Consider the following 26,591-nt stretch of genomic DNA (forward strand, 5'->3'; position numbering starts at 1 on the left):
TTCAGCACAGGAAGATCTGTGACTGCTTTCTGTGTGCATTACAAACTCCGTGCCCCCATCGTTCCTTAAGCACCGAATGCTTTTGGCCTTGAGTTGTATCTTTTGAGACCATTAAAAAAAATTTTTTTTTGACACTTATTTAGTTTTGAGAGACAGAGAGAGACAGAACGTGAGCAGAGGAGGGGCAGAGAGAGAGGGAGACACAGAATCCGAAACAGGCTCCAGGCTCTGAGCTGTCAGCACAGAGCCCGACGCGGGGCTCAAACTCGCGAACCGCGAGATCATGACCTGAGCCAAAGTCAGACACTTAACCGACTGAGCCACCCAGGCGCCCCTAAAAATTTTTTAAATGTTTATTTATTTATTTTTGAGAGAAAGAGAGAGAAAGAGTGTGAGTGGGGGAGGGGCAGAGAGAGAGGGAGACACAGAATCGGAAGCAGTTCCAGGGCTCAAAGTCACAGACCGTGAGATCACGACCTGAGCCGGAGTTGGACACGCAGACTGAGCCACCGCAGTGCCCCTTAAGAAGGCTTTTGGATGGCTCTCAGATATGACATGAAATATTTCTTATCAAATTGTCCATTGACGAGTGTGAGAAGCGGCAGTGGCCCCGATCTCCCGTTCCGGTTCCGTAGGATTTTTGTTTCAGATCGTCGATACTTTCACCGCTGTTTATGAAACCAATAGTTACGTACGCTTCATCATTTCTGCGAATTTCCTTGCTCACTTCTGTGGGCTCACCGCATACCCCTGCCGGGTTTATTCGACGGAGAGCATCTTCTGCGCAGAGAGTAGGGAGCTAGGTGTCTGAGTCCTGGCTCATCTGAACATGCCTGGTTTCATTTCTTTGGGAACCTAATCCATTCGTGTCTCCTCTCCTCCCCGCCATCCCCCCTCCCAGCCCCCCACCTCGTGGCATTTTCTTGCCCTCTGTTCTGTCCTTCGAGGGCGTCAGAAGCCTCCTGAGGGCACGCAGCGGCCTCTCGCCCGGCCGGTCGGGACCCGGAGCCCCTGTCGCTGGCACGTGCCCCTCTCTGTCCACGGGCCGCCGCTCCTGGGCTCTGGGGCTCCGCTGGGTGTGGGCATCGGCACCGCGTGTCTCCGTCTTCCAGCCTCCGTGCCGACGCCGGTCCTGCACTGCCCACCGGCTCACTCTCACCCTGGCATTCTGCTCCTCGGTCCCTGTCGTGCTTTTTATTTCCGCGACCGAGGTCTGGGTCCCCGGCACCTCTCCCTCTCGCCTCTCCTGTGAGTGCAGTCTGCGGGCCGGGCCCCTGCCCCTGGGTGCGAGCCCGAGGTCCTCCGTCCCTGCAGGGCACGGCCACGGCCTCGCCCAGGGGCGGGCCCTGGGGGCCACCACGCTGGTCCGAGGCGTGCTCCCCCCTCTCGCTGCCCCTCGCCGGTGGGTGGTGCGTGCACAGGGCAGGGCGAGGGGGCTTGGGCCGACTTCCTGGGACACCCCCACAGGGAGCCCGTGCAGAGCTCAAGGGCTGGGGTCTGATGGGCCACCTGTGGTGCAATCAGCCACTTGCAACTACTTCCTCCAAAGCAGTGGGAACAGGAAGCACTGTGCCCTCACCGCCGTCGGGGCTCGCGGGCCGTCTTCGCCGCGACAGCCCAGCCCGGTAAAGAGCAGAGCCCCCTCCCTGCCCCGCTGGGACACCCCACCGAGGTCGCCAGGGCATCAGCGAGGTGAGGGGACGGGGGGGGGGGGGGGGGGGGGGGGGCAGGGGTCGCTTTCCTAAAGGGGGACCGGTTGGGCCCGCGGCTCTTCCCCGGGGAGCGGCCCAGCCCTGAGGGGGGGCCCTGGTCCCCGCCACCCACCGTGGGCTCGTCCACTCCAGCCAGGGGGAGCGCTGTGCCCCCCGTGGTCAGAGCCACAAAGAGGCGGGGACGGCTGTAACTGGGGACAGGACCCAGGCGGGAGGACGGGGCGCAGCTCCGGGCCTCGGTCGCTGGGTCTAGGGGCTCTCGACAAACCACACGCACTTCCTGAGCCCCCGACACGGGGGCTGCGAGGCGTGGAGCCCGGAGGAGCCTGGAGGGCAGGCGAGACCCCCCCCCCGGAGGGGCCGGACCGCGGGAGCGCTGGCGGGCCTCGGCTCGCCTCCCTTTTCCTGCCCGAGACCCTCCTCACCACGCCTCTGAGGCTGGCTGTGGAGGTCTCTCCTCCCGCGGTGTGTGCGGTGAGTGTGAGCGAGAGCGGGGGTGCCTGTGGAAGGGTGAGAGGGTGCACACGTGTGTGCGTGTGTGAGAGCATTGTGTGAGCAAATGTGTGTGTTTATATAAGTATTTGAGTGTGAGGCGTGTATGTGTTGCCCGTGAGGTATGTGAGAGTGTGTTGTGTGTCAGGTGTGTGGAGGTGTGGGGGGTGTGGGTGTGCGTTGTGTGTATACTTGTGTGTGAGTGCATATGTGTACGGGCGTGTGTAGGTATGTGGGTGTGTGCAGGTGTGCGTTGTGTGTGTACTTGTGTGTGAGTGTGCGTGTGTGTATGAGGGTGTGTATGGGTGTGGGGGTGCATGTAGGTGTGCGTTGTGTGTACCTGTGTGTGAGTGTGCATGTGTGTCTGGGCATGTGTAGGTGTGCATGGTGTGTACTTATGTGTGAGTGTGCAGTGTGTATGGGGGTGTGTAGGTGGGGTGTGTGTGTGTAGGTGTGCATTATGTGTGTACTTGTGTGTGTGTGCATGTGTGTATGGGTGTGGAGGTGCATGTAGGTGTGCGTTGTGTGTACTTGTATGTGAGTGTGCATGTGTGTATGGGCGTGTGTGGGTGTATAGGTGTGCATTGTGTGTGTGCTTGTGTGTGAGTGTGCGTGTGTGTATGAGTGTGTAGGTGTGTGTGGACGTGGGGGTGCAAGGGGGTGTGCACCATGTGTGCGCTTATAAGCGTGCACGTGTGTAGGTGTGCATGGGTGTGGGGGGGTGTAGGTGTGTGTAGGTGTGCATGTGGTACGTGTGCATTTTCCTGCTGAGGGGTCCACCGCTTCTCTTGGACCGTCAGAGGTCTGCGAGCTCGGGCCAAATGCTGTGAAGGTGTCGTGTGAGAGCTGAGTTTTGGGGGACAGACACAGGTGTGTGACTAAGCCTCCCACAGCCAGGCTCCTGGGGGCCTGTCCCGAGGCCTCCTGGGAGTGGGGGGCCTGGAGCCGCGTCTGGGCCCCGGGGTCCCCCTGGATCCCGGCCGACACCGCCCTTCGGTCCCCTGGTCTCACCTCGTCCTGGCTCCCGTCCTCTTCCCCCAACCCAGGGCTGGGGTCCTGCTCTGCCGTCCCCGGCTGGGCTCCCCTCCTTTGGGGGCACCTGGGACCCTGAGTGGGCGAGGAGGAGGGGCAGCCAGGGGCGGGGTGGAAGGCGGGGGGACCCCAGGTTCTGGTGGCAGCGGCCGAGCCCACACCTCAGTGCTACATCCCAGGCAGGCACAGGGTCTCCCTCTGTGGGCACCTGATGTCCAGGTGACTGAGGGTTGTGCTGACTCCAGTGGCCCATGTGGGGTTTCTGTGAGGTTAGGGATCAGCTCCGCCGGGGAGAGGATGGGGTGGGAGGGCTGGGGCGGGCTGCTCAGAATGGGAGGGGGTAGAGTAAATCATTTCCCGAAGGCTCAGCCTCTGGCCTCTGTAGCAACCTGGGTGGAGCTCCCTGCCCTACAGTCGTGGCCGTGGCCGTGGCCGTGGCCGGCCTGCCCTGTGCGGCAGCAGGAGGCCCAGGGCAAATTACGGTCATCACCTGGGGCTTTCACGAGAGACGGGAACACTGACCACGGGCCTTGCAGACTGTTCCGAGGATGCCGCCTGCTCTCCGGGGATGGGAAGGACCTGTGTGCACCCCGGAGGAGGCCCCCCACCCGTGACGAGGGCCACCGGTAGTTCAGACTCCAGCTGACTCCACAATCGAATGTATAATTCAAACCCCACTTCCCGGGGGGGTCAGGCAGCCAGCAGCGCCCGGCTTCCGCGTGAGCCCCCGGCCCGGGTCCCCGGCGCGGCACAGACGGACAGACACGTGGCCCGTTGGGATATATCCACTTTTTCTTTTTCCGCGAACCTTGAGTTGCCCTGAACAGGCGCTTGCCCACTTTCGCCGCTGTGCGGGGCCCACAGGGTGGGCTTCACGGGCCGCTGTCCAGCTGCACAGGTGGACGGGAAGCCCGGCTCTTTGGGTTGGCTACTTGGCTGCTAGCCCGCCGCCTTGGTCAAATGTTTGTCAGCCGGCTGTGACGACTGCCCACCACCTTTCTTGGGACATTTGCCTCTTTATCACTGACTTTTTAAGTTTATTTATCTTGAGAGAGAGAGAGGGAGAGAGAGAAAATCCCATGTGGGCTCCACATGGTCAGTTCAGAACCCGACGTGGGGCCTGATCTCATGAACCGTGAGATCATGACCCGTTTTGAGTCTGTCTTCTTGATATTTCCTTCCTTAGTTTTATGCTCAGAAGGTTTCCTCACTCAGAGATACACTCTTCTGGTTCTGTTATCATTTTATGTCCCCGAATTCCACGGAGTTTACCCAGCCTCTGGTGTGAAGGAGGCCCCTTCCTGGGGAACCCCCACTTCTGCTCATCCCCTTTGAAGGCTGGGGTGCAACCCACTCCCTGTCTCTGACTCAGCCCCGGGCCACGAGCCAGGGTCACCCTGTCCCCCCCCCCCCCCCCCCAGCAGCACCGCTGCCATCTTGACCCTTCTTCCCCAAGCTGCTTGGCGATCATCATACCAAGGTCGTTGCCTTTTCCCAGGAAGCAGGTCTGATCTGTCGATTTTCGTTTTGTTCGCTTTTCCCATTCATGACTTCTGCCCTCGTCTGTGTATTTCCTGCCTCCCTTACCAAAGCTTTCCTGCTCTTTCCCCCACCTCTGCATTTCCGTCCCCGTACGTGCACCTGTCCTCACCTGCAACCAAAGCACATCGGGCATCTGTTTTCACGTCCCATCCTGCACAGAGGGTTTTCACCGCACAGAGGTGGAATTGCACAGAGGATGTTGTCTGCAAATATAATTTTGACTTCCTCTCTGACCTGAGAGGTGTTTATCACATTGTTTTAAAATTTCTTTTTTTAACGTCTTTTTATTTATTTATTTATTTATTTATTTATTTATTTTTTCAACGTTTTTTATTTATTTTTGGGACAGAGAGAGACAGAGCATGAACGGGGGAGGGGCAGAGAGAGAGGGAGACACAGAATCGGAAACAGGCTCCAGGCTCCGAGCCGTCAGCCCAGAGCCTGACGCGGGGCTCGAACTCACGGACCGCGAGATCGTGACCTGGCTGAAGTCGGACGCTTAACCGACTGCGCCACCCAGGCGCCCCTTTATTTATTTATTTTTGATGTTTATTTATTTTTGAGAGAAAGAGAGAGAGAGAGAGAGAGCAAGAGCAGGGGAGGGGCAGAGAGAGAGGGAGACACAGAATCCGAAGCAGGCTCCAGGCTCTGAGCTGTCAGCACAGAGCTCGATGCAGGGCTCGATCCCACGAACCGTGAGATCACGTCCTGAGCCGGAGTCGGATGCTCAACCGACAGCTATCCAGGTGCCCAAAGTTTTATTTATTTAAGAAATCTCTGCAGCCAGCGTGGGGCTGGAACTCACGACCCTGAGGTCAAGAGTCGCATGCTCTCCTGACTGAGCCAGCCGGGTGCCCCTGAGCTCTTTAAAATGTCTAGTTGATACGTGGGAGGGTGTCTCGTCTTCTTCCACATGCTGAGAAACTGGCCCTTGCAACGTGTGCCGTCAGACTTCGCGGGGTGAGGTGGGCAACGGTCGACGTGCCTCGCAGACACTTTTGTAGGGCTGGGGGTCCAGGGAGCGTACAGGCCCTGCGTCCTCTGGCCTCACTGCGCTTTCTGTGCCCTGGGTCTGTCCGGAGCGTCCGTGCTCAGCAGGTGGTGGCTCCAGCCGCCCCCGCGGAAGCCAGCTTCTGTCCATTCTGTGTTTTTATAGAACGCAGAAGCGACTCCATATCCATACTCTGCCTTTTGGTTTAAGAAGGCTGGTGCCTGTTTCAGATCCCTGGTAGACATGGGCTTTTTCACCATGAAACAGCTTTGAGTCCGCAGGCTCCGGGGATGAGTACCGCATGGGGGCGGCGGGGGGGGGGCTGCCTCCCATCTTTGAACTTCCTCGCCAGAGCCTTCCCCCTCGCCCACCCTCCATCACCTGATTTGGGCCCGTAAACCCAGGTCGGTGGGTTTTCTGACCCCAGAGGCCTGAGCCGTTCTGATGGCCAGTGAGCCCTGGGGACCTGGAGTGGCCTAACATGAGGGTTTGTACTTTTGCAAAACCTTCATCTTTTGATGTGATGTGGGCCGGGAGGGAACGGTCAAGAAAGAATTCTGAAGACGTTTTCTGTGCAAGAAGGTGGTTTTATTAAAGCACGGGCACAGGACCGTGGGCAGAAAGAGGGATACTGGGGGCGTCAGGAACAATTGGTTATATACTTTTAAGTTGCGTGGGTAGAGATAGAGGAAGTTTCCGAAGGGATTTTCTTCTTCATTTTTTAAATGCTTATTTATTTTTGAGAGAGAAACAGTGTGCGAGTAGGAGAGGGGCAGGGAGAGAGGGAGACACAGAATCCGAAGCAGGCTCCAGGTTCCAGGCTGTCAGCACAGAGCCCGACGGGGGGCTCGAACCCACGGACCGTGAGATCACCACCTGAGCCGAAGTCAGACGCTCAACCGACCGAGCCACACGGGCCCCCACACTTTTTTTGCCTTTTTTTCCGCCTCCTCTTTGACGGGAAACCTGATATGACACCAGCTTACTGTCCTGAGTCAGACCCTGTGCACTCCCTCGGCATGCTGCCCGAAGTTTTTTTCTTTCTAATGTTTCTGCTTTTTCTTGTCTTTTACCAAATATGGGTTGTGTTTGTGTGTGAGAGATTGGGGAGGAATGTAGCGTGTCGTTCTTCGGATGCTCCCTGCCCTCTCACCTGGCTGTTAAGGGCTTTACTCTTGCCAAAGGAGACCCTGGTCAGCTGCGTCCACTGGGTGCCTCGGGGCCCGGGTCTCTGGGTCTGGGGGGGCCGACCCTGCCCGTGACTCGGGAGTCACCACTTCCTGCAGTTTGGACCCAGGCTGTGCCAGCAGCCTCCTCGAGGGCAGAGTCCTCACAGCCGTGGAGGGCCTGGGGTAGCTCAAGCTGCCTAGACTTCGGGTTTTGCACCGGAGGGGCTGCGCTCGGGTCCGGGTCCGGGGAGGTGAGGCCTGGGGGCTGCTAGAGCAGGGTGCCCGCGCCTCAGGACTCCTGGCTGGGCCCTGGAGCCTGGGGTCCCCCTCCTTGCCCTGCTCAGCCGGGGCCTCCCACTTGCCCTCCAGCTCCCGAGCCAGGGTCCTGACGAGTCGGGTGCCCATGGGTGCCGGGGTGCACTGGAGTGCTCTCCAAGCCTGCCCCCACCCAGAGCTGCGGTCTCACAGGAAGCCGAGGCAGTGTGCCAGGGCGGCCATCAGGGCTCGGGCACCCACACCCTGTGCTGTAGCGGGAGCCGGGCTGCAGGACTGCACTCAGAGGGGGCCCGGTCTGTGTGGCTCCAGGATGCTGGTCTCAGGCGAGGCCTGGCCTCTGAGGGCCAGTCCTGCCTGCCGGGCAGGTGCACCGCAGCCCCGCCCCCTGAGGCCCAGGGAGGAGGGGGCTCCACCCGTCCCCACCCGCCCCCACCCGCCCGAGGCTGAGAGGAGGGCTGGCTGCAGGCCAGAGCCACCCTGTGTCGGGGCACCCCGCCCACCCCGCCCCCACCCCACCAGGCTGGGGGACACGTGGGTCCTCCGTGGCCGCCCCCATCTCCTGCAGGCCAGGATCGCGTGGAGAGAGGGCAGCCACAGCCCCCACCCGGCTTCCTGTGGTCAATGTCAGGACATCACAGCCTGTGGGCCGTCTTACCTCTTACCGTAATCAAGGCTCCCTCCCTCTCTGTGGGAGGAGTGTGTCGGGAAAACGGGAACCCAGGTTTACATCCTGCCGCTGGTCTCCGTTCCCCATGCGAGGACCCCAGGAGCTCTCGTGCTGGTTGTTGTGAATGTTTGGGGTCCAGTCTGTGGCCACAGGAGAGCACGTGCCCCTTCCCCGGGGCTGTGGCACGGGCTTGCCCTGCGGGAGCGCAGGCATGGTTGGGCACTTGGGGAGGGTCTCCACCCTCCACTTGGCCTCCTCTTTAGGGGGCCGCTACCCACAGACCGAATGTGCCTGGGGCGGTGGCCAGGTCAGCCCCGGGCTGGTCTGCACCGGCGGTCAGCTGTGGAATTTTGGAGGGGCCAGATGGAAACCGGGACCGGCCTCGCCTGAGCCCCACGCACCCACAGCGGGAGACAAGGGGCTTTCTTTCGTGAACGGGCTTGGCCGCAGTGAACTGAAAACTGCTGCCCGGGCCCATGTGGCCACTGCTATGACCCAGGAAGCCACAGTGCCACGTGGCTTCTGCAATTTTGACCCTGAACAGGAAGGATGGAGTGTTCTGTTTTGACATTTCTGGGTCCTGATCATAATATTGGTGGGGACCAGGGAGCAGGGGCACCTCCAAAAAGATGGGAACTTGAGACTGGACGGGGCTAATACGCACGGGAACCCCGCCACGGGAGCAGGGGAGCCCCGGCTGGTTCTCCGTCACCCAGAGCCTCTGGGTGCAGAGACACGGGTTACAGGGGTGCAAACGGGGACCTACCTACAGGCCGCATCTGAGCCCAGCAGGCAAGGCAGGGACCATGGGCCCTGGGTCAGGGCCTCTGCTGGCCCCGAGGTCACCCTCCTGGCCGGCCACCACCAGGCAGTGTCAGGGGGCGGGGAGCCCCAGGGCCTCAGAGGCCTGCCCTCGGGAGACGAGCCGGCCTTCACGTGACGTTCTGGGTGGGCTGTACTGATCTTTTAACGTTTATTCATTTTTGAGAGACAGAGTGTGAGCCAGGGAGGGGCAGAGAGAGAAGGAGACACAGAATCCGAGGCAGGCTCTAGGCACTGAACCGTCAGCACAGAGCCCGACGCGGGGCTCGAACTCACTCACAGACTGTGAGATCACGACCTGAGCCGAAGTCGGACGCCCGACCAACTGAGCCATCCAGGCGCCCCTGGATGTTTGCTTCTGGTAGAATGCGACCCCCTTCCTGCCTGCTAGCTCCCGATTCCTGGCTCCCCTACACCTTGTTTGCCTTCTTGGTCTGGTGGAAAGACCACGGCCAGCTGAGGATTTCTGAGACCTGGGGCATCGGTGCTTTGGGCCCAGCCAGGATCCGGCACCCCCAACCCGGGGCGCCTTCAGGGGAGGGTGGCATCCCGGCGAGGGAGGTGTTGCCCATCGGGCGGTGGGTTAGAAGGTGCCGGGTCTGCCTTGAGGAACCAGAACGAGAACCTGAACACCCGTCCCCAGCCTCGCCCCAACGACCTTGCATCTGGGAACATCAGGACCAGGCAGTGTCGGGGCCCTGTCCACGCCGAACGTCAGGTGCTGGGTGTTTAAGGACGGCAGGTGTGCGTCAGGAAACACAGAACGCTGGCGGCCTAGGGCTGTGGCCTCGGACAAGGCAGCAGTGGGCTCCGCAGCACCCACTTCCCCTCCCGCAGGGGCGTCTGAGCAGGGCGGCTGGCTAGGCTGGCTCCCGGCAGGTGCGCCCATCATGCTGGTTCTGCAGCTGCCAGGAGGCCCCGGGCCAGCCCAGGCTCTGCTCTGAGATCGGCACTCAGTTCACTGAGGACTCGGGCACACGGTGGCCGCAGCCCCCATCCACGGGTGCAGCCTCACACATGCAGCGTGCAGTGTGTGTGTGTGTGTGTGTGTGTGTGTGTGTGTGTGTGTGTGATGGGTGCAGCGGGGGGGGGGGGGGTGTCCCGGGTGTGCGCCTGCGTGCACATGTGTCCCTGGAGGGAGGCCCACTCCCTGCTCCTCCCTGGAGGCTGGTGGGCTCAGCAGTGAGCCCCACGCCGCTCAGGCCTCCTTTCCTGCTGCCAGCACAGCCGGCCTCGGGCACTCGGCCTCTCCCGGGGGCTGGCCACCCCGGGGCAGCAGGCACAGGGCCTTCGGGCGCCGCGTCTGTGGGCCAGCCAGCCGGAGAGTCTGGAGAGTGTGGGGTCCGAGGCCCCGTCACTGAGACCCCTTCCGTCCCCAGGACATGCTGTGCCAGCACTTCCCGCTCCTCACCCTGGTGGGTCTGCTCGCCCTCTGGTCCGGTGAGTTCCGCGCAGGCAGGGCCATGCGGTCCGTGCCGGGGGGGGGGGGGGGGGGGGAGAAAAGGGCTCGCCCCCTCCCCCCCCTGCATCCTCCAGGGCCGAGTTCCAGCCTTGGAGGGGCGGCGCCCCTGGGAACAAGTCCCAGGAACGGGCCTCAGTCTCCCTGCACTCCCCCTCCCGCGAAGCCTGGCTTCCTCCCACCCCTCCCGGTGCTCCGGCTGCCCCTCCTCCCCCACCCACCCCCTGACCCGCACCCAGCTCCGCCGCCCCGAGTGCCCCGCGGCTCCGTGTGGGGTTGGCCAGCGCAGGCCGCCGCTCACGGAGCCGCCTCATCTTGCCCCCAGCCCTCGGCCAGCAGTGTACCAAGTTCAAGGGCAGCAACTGCCGGGACTGCGTGGAGTCGGGCCCCGGCTGTGCCTGGTGCCAGAAGCTGGTAAGAGCCGCCTTAGGCTGCGCCCGCCGAGGGCCCCCACACCTGGCCTGCCTTTCCCCCCTTCCCACCCCCCCCCGCCGGGCGCCCTCTCTCTGCCTCTGGAGCTGCTGGCACCCAGGGGCGCCCACCCCTCTGTTTCCGGGGGGACGTGGGGGGGGGGCAGGCACAGCCCAGGGGCGCGGGACTGTCAGAGGGACAGGCAGACTTGGCCCCACCCGGGGCAGCCCCAGGGGAGGCGGACCCCTGCTCTGTGCCCCCTGCCCAGGCACGAGCCCTGACCACAGACCACAGACCACGAGGAGACACACAGGGAAGTGGACACAGCTTTCGGGGGAGAAGTTGTGGGCGGTTCTGTGTCGGGACCTTAACTCCTCCGCTGCGTTTTTTCGTTTTTATGTTTTACCCATAATAAGACCTCCAGGGCACAGTCCCTAAATTGACAGTTCCCGTCCCAGGCCCACCCTCCTCCTAGAGAGAACCCCTCCCTTGAGGGACCCTCAGCTCCTGACCACATCCTCCTCCCCTGGGACGCCCCCAGCTCCTGACCGTGCCCTCCCGCCCCGGGGGACCCCCGGATCCTGACCGTGCCCTCCCGCCCCGGGGGACCCCCGGATCCTGACCGTGCCCTCCCGCCCCGGGGGACCCCCGGATCCTGACCGTGCCCTCCCGCCCCGGGGACCCCCGGATCCTGACCGTGCCCTCCCGCCCCGGGGGACCCCCGGATCCTGACCGTGCCCTCCCGCCCCGGGGGACCCCCGGATCCTGACCGTGCCCTCCCGCCCCGGGGGACCCCCGGATCCTGACCGTACCCTCCCGCCCCGGGGGACCCCCGGATCCTGACCATACCCTCCCACCCTGGGGCACCCTTAATTCTTCATACTTCAAGGGTCCTTAACCACAATGCGTCCCCTCAGAGTACCACAAAACACTTTTCCAAGGCTCCACACTGCCAGTGGCACCTCATCACCCCTGCACGCTCTACGCAAAGTTTGCCAGTTGTTCCAATAATGCCTTCGATGGCATCTCCCTCTGTCTGTGTGGTGACCCAGGGTCACGCTCTGCACGTAGGTGTTCTGTCCCCCTAGTCGCCTCCAATCCAGGGCGCCCCTCGCTCTGCGTCATCACGTCATTGACATTTCCCCGGAGTTCAGGGGAGCAGGTGTGTGCAAGCCCTCAGCGTGGGCTTGCCCGGCCTCCCCTCCGATTGGGCCCAGAGCGTGCGTTTTGGCCGGAGCCCTGCCCGGGACTCGTGCTGTCACCGCGTCCCAACACTGGTGATGCCAGTGTGGACCGCCCAGCCGAGGGGGCGACTGCCCGGCGTCTCTGCCGTGATGTCATTATTCACTCCTTGCGGTTAGTAAGTAATTGTGGGGAGATGCGCCGAGGCCAGGAAACATTCCGCTCCCCGCCAGGCTTACACCCGCTCAGGTTGGCACCCGTAGGTGATTCGGGCACGAATCACTTGTCACTTGGAGGGCTGCCAAGTGGTGGCGTCCACTTCACGGACTCCCGCAACGGCTCCTACAGTCTCTTCTCTCTCATCAGTGTGGACCCCGTAGATTTTTATTTTACTCAATAGCTTTACAATCTATCGCCGTCATTCTGAGGCTCAAATGGTTTCACATTTGGCCACTGGGACCCTCCCCCTCCCCCCCTCCCCCCCTCCCCGCCAGCCTGTGCCCTCATCACTTTTTTTGAGCACTTTCTTACTCCAGAACAACCAGACACTCCAGGCCCAGCCGCACTCTCCTGGCCCCAAGGGTGGGATCAGACATTGCTCTGAAGGTTCTGGTTCCCTTTCTCGAGAAGCCTGCCTCCGGATAGCTGCAGTACACGTCCTCCTTTTCTCAACCCTACGAGGCGGGGGCAGCGGCTTCCGAGTTGCCAGCCCGCACCCCGGCCACCAGCAGCCTACAGAGAAGTGGGGTGTGGTGGGGTCTCTCTGCTCGGATGCGGCACGGCCACAGCCCGGGGGGGAAACCTCTGCCAGCCAGTTGGATTTCTCCCTTCCCTTTCGTGGGCTCGTTCCATTCCTTGGGGATACAGCTGGCCTCGCTTCCTTCCACGGGGATCCCGTTTGGGACTCTGTCTGTTCCTGTGGATTTCGCTTTATGTCTCAAGTACTTCACGCACCGACAGAGCTCCAAAGGGACAGACAGGCAGCCCAGGAAGCGCCAGCCCTCGTGGCCCCTCCGTGGCCCCGGCTGTACCAGGCCGGCCTCCCGCGTGGCCGCCTTACCCTTCCTGAGCCTCCTTCTGTGAAAGGAGCAGAGAGCCGCACACCTGTCTTTAGCGTGTCCTCCCTTGGTGCCACCGAGCGCGGGCCCTTCTCCTGCCCCGTGCTGTCAGAACCCAGGGGTCTTCGTGGGGTCGTGAGGACACTGCCCTGGACCCACCAGGGCTCCCCGGGTGCCACGTGCCTTTTCTCAGGGCAGAGCCTCCGATGAAGGCTGCTGAAGGGCGTGGACACCCCTGCCGGGTGCTCCCGGCTCTGGGGCTGCTGAGGGACCCCGCCATGGGCCAGCCCGGGGCTGGAGACATCGGTCCTTTGGTCATCTCTGCTGCCGGAGGCAGTGGAGGGCAGACGGCTGGTTCCCAGACCGGGGGGACCTAGGAGCCCCACGGAGGGGCCACTGGAAGGCAGGTGTCTTCCCGGCTGCCCAGCCTCCCGCCCGCCCCACCCCCACAAGGACACCTGTCTTGAATCCCAGGTGGGAATAAGGCGGGTCAGCCTCCTCGAGTGACCCCGAGGGCCAGTCTCATGCAGCACCCACAGTGTGGCCCCCACATTTTCTCCACCCTCCTCCTGACTCCTGACCCCCGATCCCACCCCCAGAACTTCACTGGGCTGGGGGAGCCAGACTCCGTTCGCTGTGACACCCGGGAGCAGCTGCTATTGAAGGGATGTGCAGCCGACGACATCATAGACCCCAGGAGCCTGGCCGAGACCCACGACGACCAGGAGGGCGTCCGGAAGCAGCTGTCCCCACAGAAAGTGACACTCTACCTGAGACCAGGTAGGCGTGGCCTCGGCCACAGACGAGGAGCATGCGTGTCGGTTGCTCTGGGTGCCAGGGCCGACCGATGGCACAAGTGTCCATGTGCCAGGTCAGACAGCAAGGTGGGCAGGAATCCAAGGACGGTTGGAAACCCCAAGGATGGAGTCTGAGCACCCCTGTGGCCCCGTCCCCTCTGCCTGCAGGAGGGCGCCCCCACACCCACCACCCGTGGCTATGTGCCTCTGCTCTGCGTCCTTTCCAAAAGGGAGAAGCAACCATCTGGGAAACGCTCTTCTGTCCCACTCTCAGAATGCCAGGTGCTCTTGGCAGAGCAAAGGCTCTGATAAGTCCTGTAGCCAAGGAACTCGAATGACTGTTTAAATCAGTGTTGCTCAAACTGACTTGACCGCAGAACCCTGCCAGTGCCCTAAGAAGTGCCCTTTGGGAAGGTGGCTGTGGTGGAAGGAGCAGGACCATGCAGTGGACAGGCCAGGGCAGGACGGGGTGGAGTCTGTCCCTCAGCCTCACCTCCGTGATGGCAGTCCTGCAGGGAGCTGGGGGCTGGAAGCGGGACAGAGAGACAACTCAGTCACGCCGTCCCTGATCTTTGGCGATTTATTGAGCATCTGCTATGTGACGGGGCGCCCTAGGTCTGGGACAAATAAGCCAGCAATCACATGAGAACGTGTTGTGACTCAGACAGGGGCCAGAGGGGACGCGATCGGGAAGGGGGCCTGCACCGGGATGGCTGGGTTTGCCCCATGCTGGGGGCGCAGAGCGTGGCTTGCGGGGACAGCCAAGTAGACGTGTACCTCGACAGCGCCTGACGAACGAGCGCTCAGCGGTGTGCGTGGTCCAAATGCTCCATCTAGCTGGGCGCCCTGTGACTCGTCCGCGGGCCACGGAGAAGGGGGCAACAGTGAACATTTCGGGACCTGTGGGGGGCAGGTCAGTGCCCCTGAGATGCCTTCTCTCCGCCCCGTCCCTACCGGCAGGTCAGGCGGCTGCCTTCAACGTGACCTTCCGGCGGGCCAAGGGCTACCCCATCGACCTGTACTACCTGATGGACCTCTCCTACTCCATGCTGGACGACCTCATCAACGTCAAGAAGCTGGGGGGTGATCTGCTCCGGGCTCTCAACGAAATCACCGAGTCGGGCCGCATCGGTGAGGCTCCCCCCCTCAGTCCTGGCCGGCCCTGCTGCCCCGGGGCCTCTGCCAGGCAGGGCACTGCGGGGGGGGGCGGGGGCTTGCCAGGGCCCCACGCAGGCCACCCCGGGGGCCACCCCCGGGCGCTGTCAACGCCATCCAGCCCTCCACCTCCTCTCCTTCCTTCTCCTTTGTTTTCTGATATGTTCAAAAAACAAACCCTCTACCGTGCTACTCATTAAAAAAACAAATAGTCAGCAGAGTAGGCCGGGGCCGCACAGCAGTCACGCCGGCAAAGACAGAAGCCGGCAAACCGGCAGCGTCCTGACCTGCGCCGACTCACTTGCCACGTGCGAGTCTCGGGCACACACGTGCGTAAGGCAAAGGGGACGCCTGACTCCCCCGTCTGCCTCCTCCCGAGCCGTGCGCAGGGACGCACGGGCACACCCTCCATCCGTGCACATGCGCTCACACGCCGTGCGTGCACGTGCTCACACTCGTACACGATCACACTCGTGCACACGTGCCCTGCTGCGCAGTAGGAAAACAGAGGCTCCAGGGCGGGCTTCCTGCCCACCCCACTCGTCCCGCCCACCCCTCAGGCTTCGGGTCCTTCGTGGACAAGACGGTGCTCCCCTTCGTGAACACGCACCCCGAGAAGCTGAAGAACCCGTGCCCCAACAAAGAGAAGGAGTGCCAGGCGCCGTTCGCCTTCAGGCACGTGCTGAAGCTCACCAACAACTCCCACCAGTTCCAGACCGAGGTGGGGAAGCAGCTCATTTCCGGAAACCTGGACGCCCCCGAGGGCGGTCTGGACGCCATGATGCAGGTCGCCGCTTGCCAGGTGAGGCCCCGCCCAGCCCGGGTCCCCACACCCCTTCCAGGGGAGGCCCCTTCCACCCCGGGTCCCCAGACCAACCCCAAAGGGAGACCCCAGCCCCCGTCCCCAGACCCTCACCAAGGGAGGCCCCGCCCAGCCCGTGTCCCCAGAGCCCACCCAAGGGGAGGCCCCGCCCAGCCCTGGTCCCCAGAACCCCCCAAGGGGAGGCCCCGCCCAGCCCTGGTCCCCAGAACCCCCCAAGGGGAGGCCCCGCCCAGCCCGGGTCCCCAGACCCACCAAGGGGAGGCCCCGCCCAGCCCTGGTCCCCAGAACCCCCCAAGGGGAGGCCCCGCCCAGCCCGGGTCCCCAGACCCACCAAGGGGAGGCCCCGCCCAGCCCTGGTCCCCAGAACCCCCCAAGGGGAGGCCCCGCCCAGCCCTGGTCCCCAGAACCCCCCAAGGGGAGGCCCCGTCCAGATCCCCAGACCCCACCCAAAGGGAGGCCCTGCCCAGACCGGGTCCCCAGAGCCCACCCGAGGGGAGGCCCCGCCCAGCCCAAGCCCCCAGACCCTCCAAGGTGAGGCCCCGCCCAGCCCCGGTCCCCAGAACTCCCCAAGGAGAGGCCCCGCCCAGCCCCGGTCCCCATACCCACCAAGGTGAGGCCCCGCCCATCCCTGGTCCCCAGAACCCCCCCCAAGGGGAGGCCCCGTCCAGATCCCCAGACCCCACCCAAAGGGAGGCCCCGCCCAGACCGAGTCCCCAGACCTCCCAGGGGGAGGCCCCGCCCAGCCCCGGTTCCCAGACTCCACCCAAGGGGAAGCCCCGCCCCGGTCCCCAGACCCCACCCAAGGGGAGGCCCCGACCAGCCTTGCTCCCCAGAACGCCCCCAAACCCAGGGAGAGGGAGCGTCCCCTGCCAGGCGTCCCCAGGCATGTGCGCTAAGTGGCCGTGTCTGCCGCCCCTGGCCCCAGCAGGCCTCCCCCTGCCCCCTGCTGACCCTGGCCTTCCCGCCCCGCCGGTCATGATGTCAATGCACGACTTGACTCGGACGATTCCAATCTCCCAGTGTCTCCTGCTGCTCCCCAGACGCACATTTCCATTTCCGCGTGCTGTCCCGTGGACGACACGGGCCGCTAACGTCCCCGGGCTTGCCCTGTCCCTTTGCGTGTCCTCAGGTTCTGTCATCTTTTGTGTCTGCCACGTTTTTACACGGTAGTAAACGTTTCCGTGAGTGTCTTCTTTCCCTCTGTGGGGTATTTCCCAGTCCCTGGTCGGAACCCCCAGCGCGGCCTGTGCGTGGGCGCGGCCATCGGGAGGTTGTCCCGCAGACACCTGAGGAGCAGGCCAGGGTGCTAGAATCCGGCCTGGACACGGGGACCCCGAGCCCCGCGGCCCGTCCCGGCGGAGGTGCTGTCTGAGAGGGGCCGCCTGGCTCCAGCCCCCACGCCGCGCTCTGCCCACTGGGGAAACCGAGGCCGCTGACTCTGCTGTGTTCTCAGGAGCAAATCGGCTGGCGCAATGTCACCCGGCTGCTGGTGTTCGCCACGGACGACGGCTTCCACTTTGCGGGTGACGGGAAGCTGGGCGCCATCCTGACCCCCAATGACGGCCGCTGTCACCTGGAAGACAACATGTACAAAAGGAGCAATGAATTTGTAGGTGGCCTTCCGGTCCTGGGAGGGAGTGGGTGGCACGGGGGCGGGGGGGAGGGGGGGGTTGGGAGGGAAGGCCCACCTGGGCTCCGCCCCAGGGGAGCAAGGAGGCAGCGCTAGGGGTCCAGGGGGCTGGCGCAAGGGGCCACACCTCAGGCCGGCACAGCTCCTCGTGGGGCACGCCGCCCCTCAGCATGGAGAAGCTGGGCATCCTCTGGTCTGGAAAGGTCAGCACCCGTCACAGGAAGTTGCCCTCACCTGCAGCGGATCGAACTGCACCGTGGAATCGTCCGGGGGTGGGAGGCTGGGCCTCCGGGCCCCAGGTGGGAGTGGCCGGATAGCCTGGTGGTGTGTCCCTGAACCCCGGGACCGGCTGACCAGGCGTCTGTCTCCCCACCAGGACTACCCGTCGGTGGGCCAGCTGGCTCACAAACTGGCTGAAAGTAACATCCAGCCCATCTTCGCCGTGACCAGGAGAATGGTGAAAACCTATGAGGTCGGTGGCATCGGGTCCTGAGCAGCAGGGAGGGCACGGGCATGTCAGTGGTGCTGGCACCCTGCGTCTCTACGGGCTGAGCTGCGCTTGGGCGGGCGACGGGCGACGGCAGGCGGGGGTGCCCACTCTGGGCTCTGTGCGGTTGGAGGAAGGAAGAAGGATGTTCTCTGTGGGTGAAATCCAGTCACCGTGTTTCCATTTTTGCTACAACGTAGAAAGTCTTTCTGCAGATCAGAGGCTTCCTTCTTGTTTTATGTCCCAACACGTGCGGTTCACGCGTTTATCAGGCACATATGGGCAAGTGCAGGACCTCAGGCCGGCGGCATTTCACCAGGAAGCACCCCCGGATACCCTGCAGAGCCCTGGGCCCCCGCCAGAGCTGCCCCGCCACTCAGAAGCCAACTCTCTCGCACACTGACACTTCCTTCTCTGCTTTGGGAACCCTGGGTCTGTCCTGATTTCACGGAATTACTGTTCTTGTTCCATTCTTCTAGAACATGGGGAACTTTCTGTTCCTGGGGCAGTTTCTCTTCCGTCCTTCCTGCCCTCGGTCCGGCACCGTGTTTGTTTTGCGTGTGCACACAGCCGGCTTGAGCCGGGTTGGCCTCCTCTCAGCTCTGCTGGGCTGGGAGAGCACCTGCCAGCCCCTCCCCCTCCGTGGGAGGCGTGGGGCGCCGGGGAGGGGGCGTCGCAGAGTCAGCAGCTCCTGCTGTCAGTTCTCCAGACTCCAAAGGAGGACAGGACCCTGCAGGGGACGCGGAGGAGGGGGAGGGGCAGGTGTCTAGGAGCCGTCCTGGGGCAGGCGGGCAGTGGAAGCCTGCCCGACCACAGGGACAGTGGCTCAGCGCAGGGCCGATGGCCGGGGGCTTCGTAACAGAAGATTGCCCACCTGTGCTGGCTGCGTGAACATGGGCAGGTCGGGACCTGGAGGCCGTTCTACCAGACGTAGCAGGTCCCAGTAATTTGCTATTGGGACAGGACAGCGTGGTGATGGGGTAGAAGCTGAAGCAGGAGATTTGAATCCCAAACCCACTAGCATGAACAGTGCCCTGGCAGATCTGAGCCTGTTTCCTGACCCCGACTCATGGGGCTCTGGGTGAGGGACATCGAGGTGACCCAGAGCCTGTGAGGAGAGCACTTGTTGCACTGTCCTTGGTACACCTGCATCAGAGTGGAGGCAGGTCAGAGGACAGGAGCCCGGCTTCCCGGAGTCACGGTGGGGTCCCGCCCCGGGGGGGAAGGGGAGAGGGCAGCAGAGGCCAGAGGGCGTTGGTGGCCAGGCCGTGACAGTCCTTGTGGACTCCGTGGAGGTGACTGGAGTCTCTCCGGGGAGTTACGGGAGGGCGTTGGGTCAGAGAAGTGACTCAACCATCGGTTCTGTAAGTGAGCCATGATGCAATCTTCCGGGAGAGGTAGTGTGAGGGGAAGGAGGGAACACAGAGCTGTCCGGGCGGTCCAGGTACGCCACACTGCCACGTGCAGGTGCCACGGGACCAGCTGACCCGGGTCCTACTGGAGCCGATTATTACAGTCCTGCTTAACAGTCTTTTTTTTTAAAAAAAAAGTTTAAGTTCGTTTATGTATTTTGAGAGAGAGAGAGACAGAGAGAGCATGAGTAGGGGAGGGGCAGCGAGGGAGAGGATCCCAAGCAGGCTCCACGCTGTCAGCGCAGAGCCTAAAAAGGGGCCCGAACTCACGAACCGCGAGATCATGACCTGAGCCGAAGTCGGACACTTAACCGACTGTGCCACCCAGGCGCCCACACAGTCGTTATTAAAATTAAATTATATCAACACATTAAAATGCTCAGAACTGATCCCATCCTGGTGGTTTTGGCACGTCCTACGACTCTATGCCCTTGGTTGTTTGCACCTGACACAGCCGCACGGTGGGGACACTCTCACGGCGGTGAGGCGCGCTCTTCCCAGCTCTGTGTTCAGTGACGTCACAAGCTTGAGCTCGGCCGAGGGGGCGTGTTTACAGCGAGGAAATCGGCAAGTGCTCAGCTTCTGAGCCACTGACCACACGCTGTCTTAACTGAACGCGATAAGATATCTGGTGGGGGACTCTCTGGGCCATTTTATGACCAAGAAGGAAACTGGGGTGTTACGGAACCATGGGCTCCCGTGGCCCCAGGGATGCAGCTGTGACCGTGTGGTCTGTTTACCTAACAGAAACTCACCGAGGTCATCCCCAAGTCAGCGGTGGGGGAGCTGTCAGAGGATTCCAGCAACGTGGTGCAGCTCATTAAGAACGCCTACAATGTGAGTCCCCCTGGCACTCAGCCGGGGTCCCTGGGGCTGTCGCAGGCACCCCGCCCTCCCTGCTGCAGGTCAACAGAAGGGTGGGCCCGACAGAAGTGCCCTGCCCCCTGGGGCCACCGTCAGGCCTCCTGGGCAACGGAGCCTGGCTCTTCCCGAAGGGCAGCCGTGCCCTCCCTGGGGATGGAGCGGCTCGTCCCATGCCCGAACCTCGCCTCCCCGATACGGAGCCCCCTTGTAGGCCAAAGTTCCTGGTGGCGAGAGCACCCGATGAGGGTGTCGAGTTACAGCCCTGTCGAGGGGGTTCTGTGTGTTCCATGTACCCTTGCAGAGCCCCTAACCCCCAGAGCAGTACCTCTTGAGCACCAGCCGCTGCCCAGTGTTTCTGTCTACACACCGATGGCATGGTCACCTGTCCCCGCTCACTCACTCTGAGTCTGTTCCTCTCTCTCCCTCTCTGTCCCTGTCTGTCTCCCACTCCCTTAAATGGGTTTTCCAGCTCCTACCCTGTGCCAGGCACTGGGCACTCAGTGGTGGGCGGGACTGTCAAGTCCCCGTTCTCATGGCTGCGTCTGTCCCCATCTGTGCCCTCCTGGCCTCTCGAGGGGCCATGGCGTTGGTAACCTTGTTCGCACCTGCACGGGGCACAGGACCTAGCGCCTCCCCAGCTCTCAGAGGGCATGTGGGGGGAGGAGGGAGGGGTGAGAAATGGAGAGGCCTCAGAGCCATTGGCCAGGAAGGGCCCGGGGACAGCGGGAGGAAGCTCCCTAATCTGTAGCCGTTTTTTGCCCGCAGAAACTCTCCTCCAGGGTCTTTCTGGACCACAACACTGTCCCCAACACCCTGAAAATCACCTATGACTCCTTCTGCAGTAATGGAGTATCACAGGTGGACCAGCCCAGAGGGGACTGTGACGGAGTCCAGATCAACGTCCCGGTGAGGCCCCATTCCGACTGTCGGGAAGGTTCTCTCCCAGGCACAGCTAGGAGTGCACCCAGGCACACGGGGCAAGCACAGGGACAAGCAGGGGGTATCACCCTCAGCACACTGCTCAACACAGGGCTCCCGGGTGCAGGAGGACAGAGGGGATGGCAGCGCCCCCTGGGGCAAGATGCTGGGCAGTGTGTCCAGCAAGGAGCAGAGTCCTTTCCACACACCTCAAGTCTGGTCCGGTTTCCTGATTTGTGTACGTGTGTGTGTGTGCGTGTGTATATGCGTGTGGTGTGTGTATATATGTGTGCTGTGTGTTTTGCAAAGATACTAAAGCATGGGCCACACAGGTGATTAGATAAAGACATTGATATTTAAGTTATTTCCATAATATTTTGAATTTATTATGACCATGAGAATTAAATTTTCCCTTTTTCTGGCTGTGAACTAATATTCAGCAAAACACCGCTTTTATTGCAGTTTTAAATGTGACATTGGAATTCCTTCAGATATGTTACTCGCTAAATGTCACACATAAATTTTTACTGAAGTATCTCCCCTCACACTGGGTGGACCCACACAGGGATTTATTCAATCTTATGATTGGTGATTGCTTCTTATATATTTTTCCTGATATTTCTGCTCTACCTTCGTGGCCCCAGTGGCAATTCATTTAAGTTGGTCTGGGCCGTGCCTTGCTTTTGACAAGCCGGTGCCCCCCTGAGCTCTGTGCTGACTGCCCGCGCAGGGAGGGTGGTGGGGCTTTGTGCTGTCGTACCCGGTTCCTGTGGGGCCTGTATTCGGGGTCAGAGCACAAGTCCATACCCAGGATCTAGGGCCTCCTGTGGGATTCTGGCATCCTAGCATACCAGACATAAGGAGAAAATACACGTCCTTTTAAGTCATGTAATCTCCTTATTAACACGTGTGTGATAAAAAAATTCTAGAGAGCCCCCCCCCTCGCCCCAGCCCGAGTCCAAGCCGGAAGGGATGGGCGCGGGGTGGGGGGTGGGGCGGGCAGGGCAGGCTGGGCGGGGCTCGGGTGAAGGAATGGGCGGGGCTAGGGTGAAGAGATGGGCGGGGCTCGGGTGAAGGGATGCGAGGAGCTCGGGTTAAGGGATGGGCGCGGGGATCCGGACGGGCTGGCGGGGCTCTGGTGGGCCTGCTGCCCCCACGTTCTGGCACCGCGGACACCGGCTCTCCCGACGCCCTTCTCTCTTTTCTCGTGTCAAGTCCCAAGTCCTGGAGAATCGCAAGGTGTCTCGTGTTCTTCCGTCCTCTGGCTCCGGGGCCCCTGCAAGGGCCCCAGCAAGGGCTGGTACTCTCCAGGCCTGGGACCAAGCACACACCCCTTGCCTACTCGGGCCTGGCCCCGGGACAAACCCCTACGTCCAGGCGAGGGCGACGACACGGGAGCGGGGTGGGAGCCTGCTGTCCCGGCCTTGCCTGAGCCCTGCTCTTCTCCACCACAGATCACCTTCCAGGTGAAGGTCACGGCCACAGAGTGCATCCACGAGCAGTCCTTTGTCATCCGGGCCCTGGGCTTCACGGACACGGTGACCGTTCACGTCCTTCCCCAGTGCGAGTGCCAGTGCAGGGACATGAGCCAGAACCGCGGCCTCTGTGGTGACAAGGGCTCCATGGAGTGCGGCATCTGCAGGTGAAGTGGTGCGGGCAGGTGTGGGGCCGGTGTGGCCCAGGGCCGCAGCTCTGGGAGAAGGGGGCCTGACCCGGGGCCCCTCCCGCTGCAGGTGCGACGCCGGCTACATCGGGAAGAACTGTGAATGCCAGACGCAGGGCCGGAGCAGTCAGGAGCTGGAGGGCAGCTGCCGGAGGGACAACAACTCCCTCATCTGCTCGGGGCTGGGGGACTGCCTGTGCGGGCAGTGCGTGTGCCACCAGAGCGACGTCCCCAACAAGAGTATCTTCGGGCGCTTCTGCGAGTGCGACAACGTCAACTGCGAGCGCTATGATGGCCTGGTCTGCGGGGGCAAGGGTGAGCAGGGGTGAGGGAGAGCTGGGGTGAGGGGGAGCGGGGACGCGGACGGAGGGACGGGTGGACCCGGGTAGAGCCAGGTAAGCGGGGCTGAGGATGGGAGGGGGGGAAGGGGGGAGGGACGGACCCGGGTGGACCCGGGTGAGCGGGGTCGTGGACGGGAGGACCCAGTGAGCCCGATGCAGCCGCATGGGGCTAAGCAGGTACAGACAAACAGGCGGACGGACGGATGGATGGGTGCGGGCCGGATGGGCGGGGCCGAGTCTCGGCTGCCGTCCTGCAGAGCGGGGCACCTGTTCCTGTGGCAAGTGCTCCTGCAACCCGGGCTTCGAGGGCTCCGCGTGCCAGTGTGACAGGTCCACCCGGGGCTGCCTGAACCCCGACGGCTTTGAGTGCAACGGGCGCGGCCGCTGTGTCTGCAACGTGTGTGAGTGTGACACCGGCTACCAGCCGCCCCTGTGCCTGGAGTGCCTGGGCTGCCCGTCGCCCTGCGGCCGCTACTTGTGAGTGCCCCGCCCCGCCCGCCCGCACCCATGCTGCTCTCCAGCTCCCGGGTCCCCGCAGCTCTGCCCCCGGACTCCTCCGGGAGCCCCTTCCTCCTCCCCGAAGGCTTCGCCCGTGTCACCCCACCCGGGAGCCCTCCTGGCGCCTGAGACCCCGTGCACCTGCGCTCAGCCCCACGCTCCTCTCCTGCGCAGGTTGTGCGCCCAGTGCCTGAAATTTGACCCGAGCCACTCGGGGAGTAACTGTACCTCGGTGTGCGGGAATGTGGGCCCGCTGAGCAAGCCCCCGGAAAAGGGGCGCACGTGCAAGGAGCGGGACGTGGACGGCTGCTGGATCACCTACACGCTGCGGCAGCGGGTTGGCAGGGACAGCTATGACATTTACGTGGATGACAGCCGAGGTGAGACTTCCGGGGTGGCCCCAATGTCTCCCCGCTTAGAAGGCCGGCCTGGGGGTTGGCGAGTTGTCCACAGCTGTGGTCCTCCTGGACCGGCCCCTCCCTGCCTCACCGGTGACACCTGAGACGCGGTGCTCCGAGCCAGGGGACGGTTCTCAGGCTGGTTACCTCCTACTTGACAGCTGACTGGGGCTTGGAGCTGTGGGTCCCGAGAACTGGGCGAGGGACAGCTGTGTGAGGACCCCTGCGGGCTTTTGGAGATCCCCGCGCTGAGATCTCAGCCCTGGAGGGGGTCAGCTTTCTAAATGCTGCCTGCAGTCTGTCGCTGCAGCCCAGGGCCGTCCCTGGCCCAGTAATGGCTGAGGACACGAGGACGCCAGTCCTGTTCTTGTGGGGTCTCACCTTCCAAGGGGATGGAGATACGCTGGGTCAACACCTGAAATGCCAGTACCCGAGACAGCGCGGGACTGTGGTCAGGGTCAAGAGGTGCAAAGACGGGAGGGGGGCGGTGCCCCAGAGGTCAGAGGTCAGAAGGTCTCTGGGAAGAGGACCCTCGCAGCTGAGACCGCAGGATGAGGGCAGCCACACAAAGCGAAGTGAAGGCTGGGGGTCAGAGGCCCTTGGCGCTGGGTCTTTACGGGCCCCGGTGAGTCCCGGGAGGCATTTGGGTCTCTCTCCAAACATACCAAGAGGCTGTTGGCAGTTTTCAGAAGAGTGAGGGACAACTCTGAGCTGCATTTTCGGACGTGGACCCACAAAGGGCCTCTGCGTGACGCAGGCACTGAGGCACTGACAAGGCTAGGTGTGGAGGTGGCGGGGGCGTGGGGACAGAGCCTGCGCTTGAGTGGAGCATGGGGACGGGGTCGGGAGCAGCGGATGGTGTGTGGGGGTCGGGTCGGGTTTTAGGGGGCACACGTTGGGTGACGGTGACAAAGCACGTGTGGGTGTTGGGACTTAGGGACACCGATGCCCCTTGGGGTACATTCTGGGGTGGCCCCCAGGGGCATTCAGGGCACACAGACGCTCAGCACCCCGCTCCTTTCCTACTCAGAGAGGTTGAGGGGACGGACAGAGGCTGGGGGGCCGAGGCGCTCAGGCGAATGCAGCAGGTGTGGGCAAGCCATCCGCCAGTGCCCAAGTGGGACTGAGACCCGCCCCCAGCTCCCCTCCCCGCAGTGGGAACCCCAGAGGGGCAGGTGGGGCTCAGGCCCTCTGTGCGGCCTGGAGCTCACGGCCTGAGTCTGGGGCTGCAGGTTCCGGCCTGCCAGGGTGGACACCTCTCGCCAGGTTTCTTCGACGGGCAGATTTCGGTCACACGTGGTTTTGTGCACCCTTGGCCAAGTTGTTTAACCTCTGTAGGACGCCGAGGCCCGCTAGAAAGGTCAGGATGATGGAGCGCATGAAAACACGGGCACCCAGGGTCAGGCAAATAAGGGCCCTGTTCCCTGGGTCGGGGGCTGAGGCCTGACACACTGCAGCCCAGAGCCCTGGAGGAGGAGGGTGGGGGCCCCAGGATGCCGCCATTGGTTTCCTCAGGAATGCTTTCACTAGGCGAGTCCTCATCCCTCACCCCTGCTACCAGGTGTGTCGGGGGCCTCGGGCACCGCACCTGCCTGAGTGCTGACTCAGTCTCAGTAGGTTCTGGTGACGGGGCCACCGGCTGTCCATGGTGGCAGCTGGCTCAGGAGGCTGGTGTCCTGTCCAGGCTGCCCTGGCTACTGGCGTCCTGGCCCCACTTTCTTCCCGTGTAAACGAGGGGCCTTTAAGTTTCATCCGGAACCACAGGGCCTGGTCTGTGCCCTGCCCTGCCCCTTCCCTGGCCGGGGCCTGGGGCTGTGGTTCACTCCCCCACCTGTTGCCTTGATGGTGAGCCCAGCGGTGGCAAAGCTGTGTCCCCCTAAGCACTGGACTGTGTCCTGGGGCAGGGCACACGTGGGGCCCGGAACACTCATGAGTGCGTACTTCTCCCTTGCCTCAGAGTGTGCGGCGGGCCCCCAAGTTGCCCCCATCGTGGGGGGCATCGTGGCGGGGGTCGTACTCATCGGCATCCTCCTGCTGGGCATCTGGAAGGTTCTGACCCACGTGAGTGACCTCAGGGAGTACAGGCGATTTGAGAAGGAGAAGCTCAAGTCCCAGTGGAACAATGTGAGTGGCTGTCCTGGGGGTCAGGCCCCCCCCCCCCCGCCCCTGTGACCCCCGCCTCTGTGACTTCTGTCCACCTGTCCCCGAAGCTCATCCTTAGAGCTGGGACTGTGGGAAGGCCACCCCCACTCCTGGCTCCTTCTTGTCCTGCACTGATGAGTCGCGTCGCTTTTCCCACCAGGACAACCCCCTTTTCAAGAGCGCCACCACGACAGTCATGAACCCAAAGTTTGCTGAGAGTTAAGAGCACTTGGTGAAGACAATGGTGTCTGAACCGACCGGATGGGACCACCCCCGAATCACATCTCCTCCGTCGGGTCCTCCACGGACACAGCTTACGACGCTTGAACATTTCACCCATTAACCAAAAATCCACTGTTTTTTTCTGCTCTCAGAACAATAGATATGGCCAGGTGACAACGGGGACCCATCAGAAGGAACAGCCTCCCCCTTCTGATGTGTCTGACCTTTTCCGTAGAGACTTGAAGAAGGAATTGCTTGGGTCTTTCAAGGTTAGATGCGTTTTCCCGCATAAAAGAGTGGTGGGCTCATTAAAGGCAGCACAAATTTATTTATACTTGAACTTCTCAGGGTATAAGGTTCCATCCCATTGAGTATACTGTTTTTCAGTCACGCGTATAGAAACAATTAATAAAACTTCAGAAGAGGCT

At 62.5% G+C, this 26,591-nt stretch overlaps 1 protein-coding gene across 2 annotated transcripts; it reads left to right on the forward strand.

Annotated features, from left to right (window-relative positions):
- Positions 1 to 1,500: 1,500 nt before the first annotated feature.
- ITGB2 (integrin subunit beta 2) lies at positions 1,501 to 26,591 on the forward strand. Of its 2 annotated transcripts, none has more exons than XM_060640598.3 (16): positions 1,501 to 1,692; positions 10,083 to 10,143; positions 10,488 to 10,576; positions 13,413 to 13,593; positions 14,571 to 14,741; positions 15,326 to 15,567; positions 17,042 to 17,197; positions 17,595 to 17,690; positions 19,865 to 19,954; positions 20,747 to 20,887; positions 22,354 to 22,541; positions 22,633 to 22,877; positions 23,161 to 23,380; positions 23,576 to 23,781; positions 25,757 to 25,923; positions 26,102 to 26,591. In XM_060640598.3, the coding sequence occupies exons 2-16, from the start codon at positions 10,086 to 10,088 to the stop codon at positions 26,162 to 26,164; spliced, it is 2,313 nt and encodes a 770-aa protein (XP_060496581.2). In that variant the 5' UTR covers positions 1,501 to 1,692; positions 10,083 to 10,085; the 3' UTR covers positions 26,165 to 26,591. The 2 variants fall into 2 exon arrangements, with proteins under 2 accessions (XP_060496581.2, XP_078308802.2); XM_078452676.2 differs by lacking the exon at positions 1,501 to 1,692 and adding an exon at positions 5,720 to 5,743.

This window comes from Panthera onca, chromosome C2 (assembly GCF_046562875.1).
Source record: "Panthera onca isolate mPanOnc1 chromosome C2, mPanOnc1 haplotype 2, whole genome shotgun sequence".
Classification (NCBI taxonomy): Eukaryota; Metazoa; Chordata; class Mammalia; order Carnivora; family Felidae; genus Panthera; species Panthera onca.